Source organism: Bradysia coprophila, unplaced genomic scaffold (genome assembly GCF_014529535.1).
Source record: "Bradysia coprophila strain Holo2 unplaced genomic scaffold, BU_Bcop_v1 contig_151, whole genome shotgun sequence".
In the NCBI taxonomy this organism is placed as follows: domain Eukaryota; kingdom Metazoa; phylum Arthropoda; class Insecta; order Diptera; family Sciaridae; genus Bradysia; species Bradysia coprophila.
The window spans coordinates 10,014,692-10,026,871 of NW_023503423.1; the positions used below are offsets into that span (position 1 = coordinate 10,014,692).

General features: G+C 36.6%; 1 protein-coding gene across 1 annotated transcript; it reads left to right on the forward strand.

Annotated features, from left to right (window-relative positions):
* Positions 1 to 7,614: 7,614 nt before the first annotated feature.
* LOC119074281 lies at positions 7,615 to 10,018 on the forward strand. The gene is made up of 5 exons (XM_037180301.1): positions 7,615 to 7,756; positions 9,109 to 9,185; positions 9,261 to 9,349; positions 9,641 to 9,718; positions 9,781 to 10,018. Exons 1-5 carry the CDS (start codon positions 7,691 to 7,693, stop codon positions 9,951 to 9,953), a joined length of 483 nt encoding a protein of 160 aa, XP_037036196.1. The 5' UTR covers positions 7,615 to 7,690; the 3' UTR covers positions 9,954 to 10,018.
* The last annotated feature ends 2,162 nt before the right edge of the window (positions 10,019 to 12,180 follow it).

The window sequence follows — 12,180 nt, forward strand, 5'->3', positions numbered from 1 at the left end:
TGTTTGCCAAACTGAAACTTATATGGCTGAAAGAACCGTTTTACGTCTTTTATATTGAATTTCCCCACTTTTACCAAATCTAATTTTCTCTATTGCAAAGAATTTTGCAGATTTACGTTTTTTTCCCGTTATCCTTTACCTACACGAACATTAATCACCCTTTTAAAAATGTTGGGAAAAAAAACTCTCTTTTAAAATCCAATGCCAACATCCATGTTTCCCCGCCTTGTTTGTGTACTCGTCTACGATTTCATTGGACAGAATTTAAAGAACATTTTAGTGCGAGCACATCATTGGTTGGATGTTTACCTCATATGATGCTGTGGATAGTGATATCCTTCAGGGAAAACAGTTGGAAAATGATTTTCATTTTCCGCATACAAAAGAATCCATTTCGTTTATGGTTGCGGTTTGTACATTATAATGATCGTTAGTTAGGATTATCTTAGTGGTATGCCAGAGAGGAGTTTTGTTCTGTATCCGTTTTGCATAAACTCATTACGCGAGTAACACAAATGTGTTGAACAATTTCGAGTTGAAGCACAAGTACTATGGAAACTGTTTTGTTTGTGTGTTCAAGCGGTTAATTAATGAATTATTTCTATTTGGGTCGTAATTTGAACCATTTTGAAAACTTTTTTATCAAATAAGTGGAGCACGTTCCCAGTTTATAAAAAAATAAAAACTGAAATTAATGTCGTTAGGCTGCTTCAACATTTTAAGGCAACATGTATTTTGTTGGGAAAACAAGACAATGTGCAATGAAGAGACCGTACTGACATACACTTAAAAAGGAAACAAGATCTAGTTACTTTTTTAAGGTGTCTTATCTCGTAGAAAACATATGAGTCCTAAAGTTCACATTAGTCTTATGCATTAGATTTAAACCGCTGCTCTCTTGACACAAGTTCAAACTGCAGCTTTCTGAATCTGCCGTTAATGGTGGCTCGACCACGATAACTAAATCATAAATACATGAGTCCAATGGTCAAAGAATCTGAACTACCGACACCGAACGTCAACTCAGCCAGCTCAGAAAAAATTATGATAAGTAGAGCAAATATTCACCTACAATCGCGCAACGTGGGCCTTCAGGACGAGTACAGTGCAACCGCCAGTTTTTGGGAATAGCCACATCAATTAAAAGCTTTCTAAAAAACGAGTTTACTGGTATTATCACAGCACTGCTACTAGCATGAACACTGTATTGACAAGTGTCAAATTTAGAGGATTTAGTGATACAAGCTACCGCTCAGGATTGTTTGTATTGTATGTTTAACCTCATACAACGAAAAGAAGTCATCTATCTGTACATACAACAGAAACGCAGTGCCTAATGTGATTTCATCAGCATCCGAATATTTTCTATGTTCGTTCTAGTAGCAGTGCTGTGGTGTTATGCAAGGGCCTCTCTCAATAGACCAAGCTGACAAATTAAAATGAAAACTCATATATTTTAATGTGTGTGTGACAGCTTCGTGAACATACATTAAAAAGGGACTCTTGATGTCAACAGTAAAGGGACTCATAAGTTCAAAAGTAGCAAATTTTTCAATGAATTTCGGTTCATAATTCCTCTAGGTAGTCTACCTTAATGGTATTATCATGTACACGGAAAAGTTCCAATATGCGTGTGAGATCTATAAGTGGACTAAGTATTCAAATTTTTTGGCATATATAGGTCTGTTCCAAGTGCAACATCGAAATGTTAAACGTCATCCATAGACAACATAGACAAAATGAATGGAAAAGCGTTGAGGAAATTGTGGATGACATTTGACAGTAAACTGCGATATCCAAATGCAATTTGATAAGAGCCGTACAGTGCCGGACTGGCTCAAAAAAGCCCTTCGGGCGTTGTATGGAGAAATTTTTCAAAAAGCCATTCGTTGTCATTTATCCATACAAAAATCAAAAGGCCCTTCGGGAATCGCCCGAACGCCCATAGGGCCAGTCCGGCACTGAGAGCCGAGTTAAGTCCTTCTATGAAATTTAAAAGTTGCAACTTGATCGGTTGATGTAAGATTGTTTCATTGCTTTTCTCTTTAATTTTCCCTTTATTTTTCTCTTCAATCTCCTTCAGTATGTAATTAGGGTAGTGGTCTGTATAATGTATATTAAAGAACAGATCTTTAGCACCCCGCACCGATTGATGCTTAGCCTGAGAATCCGACCATCATCTATACTGCTGATTTGCTAATTTTGCTTGTATACTTCAACGCTTGTGATGTGATACGTTTATATTTCGAAGCGCAATATGAAATGAATTCTGCACCTACTATGCGGCACACAGCCTAATTCAAGTGTGTAGTGACTACACTGTAGTATTAATTATTATTTTGCTTTCGTCTTTCGTGAGTTGTCACTAAGCGGCCATAAATTCATAAATGACGTCCACTACTTTTGGTCGATTCTAGACTCCCCCTACCCCATCGTCACGCAAAAATGGTCAAATTTGACCCAATTTTGTTAGGGCCGTCACGTTTTCTTGAGTCCCCCCTTCCCCAGAACGCGGACGTCATTTATGAATGGTCCCTAAGAGGATTGTTTTAGGTGCTGAAAGAAAGTGCATTCAAACTACGTGAAGTATCGACAAGTCAATTATTTTCTGTGAATATAAAATATTCGGAAGCTGATGAAATCACAGTAGGCACTGAGTTTCTTTTGTATAGATGGATGACTTGTTTCGTTGTGTGAGTTCAAACATACAATACAAACAATCCTAAACGGTAGCTCTTATCACTGAAGCCTCCAAATTTGACACTTGTCAATTTAGTGTTCATGCTAGTAGCAGGGCTGTACGAGTTTGCAATACTTGGCTTATTAATTCGTTTCTAATGTAGTGAGATTTCTAATATTTTCATACGTCTGTGCTTCTACGGATACTGACAAGGAAGCTACAGCAACATTATAAGATGCACAGCCTTTATCGAAATCCACGGATTTTCCGTGTTGCAGAAAACGTTGTATAGTCACAACGTTAACGTCACATCTAGTGACGAAAACACCCACTTTTCGTAACTTGTTGTATAAATAAGTATTGTTCTTCAGGTCAAGTTTGATAGTATTTAAATAGTTATTTACCTAACGATTGAGTAGGCCCAAAGAGTTACATCACAAGGATGCGTGTGATGTATTGAGCTTTTCATGTGTCGGGGCCGAAAAGGGGGTTTAGCAGAAATTTTCTCGGGTTTTCGGCTCCTTACATGAAAACGGAAAATTGTATACGCACTATACAAGTGAAACACAGAAACAGAAAAAGTGTCGGTTTTCAAAATTCCGTGAGTGTAAACTTTCCAGTGAAAATTTCTGAAAAACCTCCGTTTTCGGCCCCATGAAAAGGAATTATTTGACTTGTGGGCAAAGTGGTAACTTAGACTGAGCAGTGTTATAAAACACTGTATATAAAAAATCGTGTTCGTACATACTTACCGTTAGAATTTTAATTGTCCCATCTACTCGCGTTGGTCTTTTTTAATTTTACAGCCCTCATTCTCAAGGTTGTAAGTTCAACGAAAATATAATTTAATTCGGAATGATATCCTATACACTTAATAGGGACATCATTATGCTTAGTTTCCTCTTACCAAAAAAGTAATCCGTGTGAGAGACAAAATTGAATTTTTTCAATTTTTCTTGTTTATTTGACAGCTCGCTCTCTCACGGAGTGCTTTTTGTTGAGAGGAATGGACACTTTAGACTTACATTCTAAATTACTATCGCACCCTTGCCCTTGCGCCAGTGAATCAAATTTTTCTATTCTTACGCAAAGATGAAGAATATTAGTGTGAACACGACAGAGTAAAGTTAACCAGACAGGAGTGCTTATTTGACTAGGGACCTGAATAATCTAGTAGCCCGATATTTTTTGCGAATAAAATTTTTCAATTTATGTCAGTGTTCATTTGAGTTCATCATACAGTGTGAGTGAATTAGGTCCCTTATTTGACGTTTCGAAAAGAAGCCGCTACCGCCTGGTTTATTTTACTCTGCCGTGCCGTGGTGTGAAATGTTCTTTTTAGCATTTAGTAACGATTAGAGCAAATTTTCGAGAATTTAATTTAACGCCTAAAAATATGCTACATGATGAAGTCAAGGAATTGACATTTATTAGAGCTCGAACCCGAGTGGAAATAATCAAGCAAATTGATTATCAAGCAAATTTCAAGCAAATTGCTTGAAGCAATGTTCGTACAGGAGACACTACAGGATAGAAATACAGCTGCAGCCAATTCAAGAACGTCAAGGAGGATTTATGAAATCGAAAAACGACTCACTTGCCAGCAGTGTGATGAAGGTAAACGATCGTGAGTATGAAGTAGGTGCGTGCATATCACTGGGATCTTATAATTTCTTCTGCGCAGCTAGAAACTAACGATAACATTGGAAACTTAAAAAAACAGTTTTACCGTGCCGATTGTAGCTATGATTCGTGTGAACCATAGCTCCTTAAGTCCTAGATTTTTTTTTGTATGTGTACGCACACAATGCTGAAAAGGGAAAAACTGTTCGAGAATAATAGTATTTTTCGTACCAAGACAGGAAATGACGATTTTTTCAGCACCAGTCCTAAGTTTTCCTTACGAGCGAAGCGAGCGAAGCGAGTAAGGAAAATTAGGACGTGTGCTGAAAAAATCGTCATTTCCTGTCTTGGTACGAACAACGCTTTGTGCATCGGACAACTGAAATAGACAAAACACATCAATTTACTTGAAAACATACACACTTCACATTCACCATATTAAATTTAATCAATCGTATAGTCATAGAAAAATTCATGTAATTCTTTTCCCGCACTATAAATCGTAAAGAAATGAAGTTTTTTCCCGCACGATATATAGTTCGGGAAAAACTGACATTTCTTAATGAAAAATCATGGCAAAATTATTTTGTGCATCCGACAACTGAAATACGACCTCAGTTGTCGGATGCACAAAATAATTTTTGTCTAGTTGCTTGATGGGCCTTTAACTTAGGTGGTTACTGAACCAGTTTTTTGAAATTTGGTTTTATTCGACGAGAGGTTATAACATTTTTGGTGTTAAGTTCGTCAATGGACATGACCACTTGACCCCTTGACTGAATATGAATAGAGATTTCCAATGAACTTTTGAAGGGCTAACGCATTTTAAGTCATCAAATTCACATAGGTGGCCACAATACCAAACTTCTCAGTTTTACAGGAGAGATAAAGATGCCAATTATTGTGGAATGTTTGCGGTTTGCCCGCTTCCTGTGGTTTTCTCTCCTAACCTTTATCTTCCATTGTGTTGGTTCTTTCTGCAATCGTTTTAAACTCACGTTGTGGGCGTATGCGATATGCCGGATGAAAACAAATGTGTCCTATTTTTGCATGTTGCTTTACAAGTTCGCTTCTTTTATTGATACTGCAAAGTTCTTATTTAGATGATCCAGCATCTAGCATGGTGTGAACAATTGTTTACAACGTTTACCAAAAAAGAACGTAAAACATTTGAAACAACAGTAGAAAAACGTTGTTAACTATAAACATTAAAATATAAATTGAAACATTGTTCCAATTCGTTTGTTCACATTTACCTATCATTCTAGGTATAAACAACTGTTTAATCAAATGCAATAAATGACTATGATCTAATCTGGAATTTTTTTTTCTCCGATTGTCGTTTAATTTATTTGGAATTCTGGGACACGTATTGTATTGCTGGTAAACAAATTTCACTTAACGCAACATAATAGTAGATTCCAAAGAGCTGCGTTTTAACAATGATTGTCAAATTTCGTCCATAGAGACGAAAAAACCTTATCAATATTTATATGAAAACCCATCTCTATGAATAAAATCGTGTTCGTTCGGCCAATGAAAATTCGAGTTTACAGTCACTTGGAATAAACCCATTTCCAACAAAATAGATCTGTTCCAAGGTCATTTTAGCTGTCAAAACGTCATCCATAGAGACATAACCAAAAAATTATTGTTGACGAAATGTTCGCGAAGGAGGTGAGGTTACGGCTCTGCGGATTCTTTCGTTAATTTTCGGCTTGTCAAAAATCGTATTTACAGTACGATGGAACAGACCTATACATATCAGAAACAGTGATAAGGAACAAAAGTGGGGTAGAATATTACAATGAATGTACAAACCAGGTCTCTTCATACAAACCGGAGGACATGGCGATTTCATATAAACAAACTCACGTTGAGAGCGAGAGGACACAAGACCAGTTTATTTTAACTTGCATTGGGGTACTTGTCAAAATATCTTCTTCTATTTCATCATAACACTCTATAAAGTGTGCGGTGTTTAAGTAGAGAAAATATAACTGATCTCAGGGTATAGATGTCACAACAAAGTGAGCTGAAAATTTGAATTGGCGTGGCAGTATGTTTTCATGTGAAAACAATTTTCAGTTTTTTTCGTTTTAATTGCATGTATGTATGTATATGTGTTTGACTTCAAAACCATTGAATAGTAAACTGTGATCTTTCATTCGGTTCAATTTTTCCTTTCCAAATTTTAATTAAATTTTGTTTGCAAAATGCAACACAACTTCAAATATTGCCTCCTGGTTTGGCAGCTATACCCCGAGATCACTTACACTTAATTGGTCAAAAAACTCTCTGCTTAAACACTACGGTAAACGAAATTTTGCTCTTCGGAGAGAGAAATTTCAATGAAAGTAGATAAGTAGGTATGGCCAGTCCATACAAGTCGGAGCACATGCGGATTTGCATGGCGCCACCTCAAACAAACTCATTTCTAGTGGAAATTTGCACTAGAAATGAGTTCGTTTGAGGTGGCGCCATGCAAATCCGTATGTGCTAGAAATGAGTTCGTTTGAGGTGGCCATACCTATCTATTTACTTTCATTGAGAAATTTCCCTTATTTGCACTCGCCTTATTAAATAGATCAAGTCAAAGATTATTCAAAATGTCTATAAGAACCTAACCTGAAAATATCTGCTGCAAAAACGAGCATTCTATGTTCACATTTGTAAATGAACTCGAAACGTACACTTTGAACATAAATACGCTACAGCGGAAACAATATTGTCGATAAGAATTGCTAACCCTACATAGAAAGCAGTGACATCTGTCGGTCGTGAATATCGCAACTTTGACTGCTCTGATTTTAACAAAGGTTCTTATCGAACCAGTTGAGACACTGCTGAGTTGATTATGAAGGCGGTGGCATCAAAAATTTTCTGTGGCGCCAACTAGGTTTTTGAAAGTTTATATGACCAACGGAGTTGGGCTGTTTAATTATTTTTTGTAAGTAACATTATTTTGAGCAAATAATTGTTCTACGGCATGACAAAATTATGAAGTTTTATATTTTTAATTTGTTTTTTTTTCTGATGTCGAAAACCTTTCAAATTTGAAAATACTTTACATGTCGTTGAACAATTTTTTGTGAGGAATACAATTTTGCACCGTTCAAAAATAACTTGCATCTTGCGTGAAATTCTACAAATTATTTTCTCTAGACTTTAATGTAACGTTGTACTACCACCGCAAACAATGAAATCTACTATCTCTAGACTTGCAAAGTAAACTCAAGTGTTTTTCGAGGTGTTCTGAAAAAAAAAAACAAAATTTTTTTTTTTAACGTCATTACTAAATGAATGGTCTTGCCTATAAATTAAGTGGTAAGCAGCTCGCAGATTTAATTATTTTCGTCTAATCAAGTCGGTCATTATAACAGTGCAATGGGCAAAGTTAATATTTTCATCACTTTACTTGTGATTCAATTAATTGTTGGATTCAGTGATGCGGTAAGAGATATACCAAATAAACAATTTTAAAAAAGAACCAATGCCAGCCAACGCACTTCTGAAACATTCTCAATACACTCAACATTCTTATGAGGAGATCTCTGAGGATTTTCACCAAAAATGTTCGCCCTTCTTTATCTGATCTTATAATTATGAGAATTATGAGAAGTGCGTTGGACCAACGTCGTTGGTTGATAGAGCAGTTAATTAACCAAATTTTCCCGATTTTAAAATATCGGACTTAATCATATTCTTATTAATTAAGACGAAGGATATAATCCCCCAAGTGGAAACAATACAATGTAAGGCATATTGAACTTCCTCTAGAAACGCCACACTATGATAAGAGAACAGCATGAATGGGATTGCTGCAATAAGCTTCCTAAACTTCTACACTAGTATATTTATCTCTATGCTATAACCTTGTGCCTTGTCTACCATGTGTTCTCTAACCACCTAGACAAGTCCTCAGATATGTGGTGTAAATACATAACACCACTCCACACACTCCGTATGCTATAAAGTAATTTTTAATCGGTGTTTTCGGTTGAGGTGTCAGGTTTGGCAAGAATGTAAAAAAAGCGTGGGGTAATCTGGTACACCATACAAATTGATGGTGTACCAGATTCACCTCTAAAGGGCGAATCTGGCACAGTCATGACTTTTCGTTACATGTAGTAAAAGGGCGGATACTATGATCGCATGTGCCAGATTCCCCGATGCCATTTTCAACAAGATTTACAAAATTTAATAACTCGTTTATTCTGCGAAGATCAATGCTACAACGTTCCCATTGTAAATTCGCTCTACATTTCACGGACACGCGATATAATCGTATTTTTCGAAATTATTTATGTAACAAAAACAACAAAAGGTGACCTGCTCTAATTGAGAATTTAGCGAAGGCCTTTGTGTGTCCTAGATGTTTTAATGCCAGCGAGCGGTAAAGTGCACTTTACATCACTGTTTGTTACTGTGAAAAAGTGTTTACCTGAAAGGGGCTGTATTCCCACTCGTCAAAATAAAAATTTGGAACCTCATACGTACAGTTTACGTGGTTCTGGTCGGTAAATGTGAAAAATGTGATCAAAAAATTGCATTTACCGACCGTAAAATACGTAACGTACCTGCGGAAAATTTGCTCGTATCATCCTCGTGAGTAGGCAAATTTTCCTGCAGGTACGTGTTGTAGCTCCTTAGAATCTGTTGTAGCTCCTTAGAATTGTAACGCATACTGGAGCTACGCTGTGTGCTTAATGTAAGAAGTTTTTTCTTGGAAATAAATGAAATTGAAAATTGAAATTGAAATTGACATAACATACCATTAATATTAATTTATGTAATACTTGCAGGCTTTACGTATAGATAACGAATCTGAATTGAGAGAAGCTCAAGCGGCTCTTTTCAATTTAAACTCCGAAACTGGATGGTAAGAATCTCTTCATTATATTTTCTCATTACTGATTTACACCTCAACGCTTTTTGTTCGATTGGTTTTCACCAGGCTGTTGTTAAATTACGTCGACGATAACACTGTCCATATGGTAGCAGGAGGAGAGGGTACTGCGGAAGACTTAGTTGCTCAACTTGAATGTAAATGGATATTTGTCGTAAAAAATAGTATGTTACGTTGGATGCAGCGAAAGTAATTCGTTACATGAGCCAACAATTTTTTGATAAATGCAAAGTCACAAGAGTGAGTCTGCGAGTATCACAAAGTTGTTTCCGAAGTAATGTAGTGCGTAGCAGCATCCAACGTTGCATTTTTACCACCTTTATAAATGTAGTTAGGTTGCTAGACAGGGTATTGCATTTGCCCAAAAGCACATAACATACTGCTATGCTTCAACAACATTAAACCGTTGATTTTATCATTGAAAACAGATGACCAAGTTCAGTACGCGATTATACGTGTACCAACAAGTGGTGGAAATCACCGTGATGTTTTCATTGATTGGATCGGTAATTTGATACGGCAATTTTTATTTCACACAATCATTGGAAAATTATATCTGCAAAAATAGGACCTGAAGTGGGCCTCGCTGAAAGAACGGCAAAGGCGCTAAACCGCGGTAATGCGGAAGATATGCTTCGACCATTTGACAGTTCGATCACAGCGTTGAACAGTGAACGATTAACTGATGAGAATATAGTCACTTATTCCAATCCACTTTCTCTCGTACGTGTAATCGCTTAAAAAGTTACGAAATATTGAATGAATCGATGTAACAGAACAGAAATAAAATCTTGCATCAAATGAAATCTGTTGCTTTTATTTTTTCAAAGAGAAATGGTGAACGTAAAAGTAGAATCCACGCGTTTGGTGGTATCGTATTTAACGCTGCATAAAAAAGCTATCGAATCCGATATTTTGAATATTTGTATGGGAATTCAGATTGATATCTCCGTTGTCTTTAAAGAACGTAGGTACTAGGTATTCATCTTTTAATGAGTTTTACGTGTTACGGCATGTTTCATTTTCATTTACATTTCCTAATCACGTAAAGCATTGTACTTACAAGGTTCCAAGTTGTTATTTGACAAGTGGGGAATACAGCCCTCCCCTTCGGGTCACAACTTGGAACCTCGGAAGTAATATACTATTATCGATTCGATCGTTTTTTTATGAAGCGCTAAGTACCATACCACAATTACTTCCTAATAGTAAATTTTCGAAACATTATTTGGTGGAGAAATTTAGTGGAGAAATACTGACAGAGGGAGTCTACTGCGATATGGAATAAGGGACCCTATCTGCTCAAAAATACTCGCAAATACCTTTCCAATGACACCCAGCACTATTTCGCTTTCACATATCTGTGAAGAACTCCATAAGAAAAGTGCATGTTTTGGTTTTTGATCATCTCTTTAGCCAAACAAGCATCGAGGAATTATTTTGAAGTTAGCATTAACTTCTGCCATTCAGAGCACATACAAAAAAGTCCGCTGGAAAATACTAAACAATAGCTCGGCTGCGCACTGACAAAAAAGTTTTCAGATTATTACCTGTGACAGATAATCTTTCCCCAGGTAATGTAATTTCTCATACAAAAACAGCATTACCCGTCACAGGTCACAGATAATGTGATTTTTACACAAGGGCCCTCTCAATAGAACAAACTAACAATAGTTATTTACGTATCGATTGAGTAGGCCGAAAGAGTTACGTATTAAGTTTTGTATGCTTGCTAAGAGGACCGAAAGTAAAGAAATGTCAATTCAATTGACAGCTTTACTTTCGGTCCTCTTAGCAAGCATACAAATTAAAATGAAAAATCATATATTTGAATGTGTGTGTGACAGCTTCAAGAATACTAAGTTTGATCTTTTCGTTTTAGTGGTGTGTGTGATATAATTTTTCAATGAATTTCGAGTCATAATTCCTCTACTAGGTAGTCTACCTCTATGTTTTTACACGAAAAATTACATTACCTGGGGACAGAACTGTCAACTTTTTTCTCAGTGCGTTAAATGGAAGTGGTGTTGTAAGTAATAGTTATTTTCGCAATTCCGGTCCATAATCATCACCTTTTCATGCAACCATTTAATGTCGTTTTGAAGGTATTTATTTCACTGTATTTCTGGACACAGTGCGATATCAACTTTTTTTCGCACGCTAAAGAACCTATTACCTTTAACGAAGGCTAAATTTTTATAAATATAAAAAGATCTTGCATTGACCAGAAATCGAACCCCCGACACCAAAAGGTTTTTGAACACAAAGCAACGACTATAGCCATTCGGCTATAGAGTCACACAATTATACCGAACGTATTGTTGAAGCGTATATACTAAGCATTGGCTACTCGATTTCATTCAACGCGTCTCTTTACATCACATAGTAATGTGTATCATAATGCAGCCTTCTTGATCGTTCAAATGAATTTCTGTATACACAAGAACTTTGGAACAAAATGTAGGACATGTTTTGCATTGGAAAGGTGATTATGGCCCGAAATTGCGAAAAACGTTGTATCTACCACGGTAGGTATGCCGGTATTTTTTCGCACACGACGTCTTGTCGACCTCGGCTTCGCCTCGGGTCGACAATCGACATCTAGTGCGAAAAAATACCTTCATACCTACCTTGGTAGATAAATAACAATAACGACTTCGAACGCCATAATGAATCATGGCATACCGATTATTGTTTCACGCAAAATCAGCTTATATAACTGTTGTGTTGGGAGTATCAATGAAAGTAAATAGATAGGTATGGCCAAACGTTCAAATTTGTTCTAGCCGGAGCACATACGGATTTGCATGGCCACCTCAAACGAACTCATTTCTAGTGCAAATTTCCACTAGAAATGAGTTCGTTTGAGGTGGCGCCATGCAAATCCGTATGTCCTTCGATTGTATGGACTGGCCATCAATGAAAGTAAATAGATAGGTATGGCCAAACGTTCAAATTTGTTCTAGCC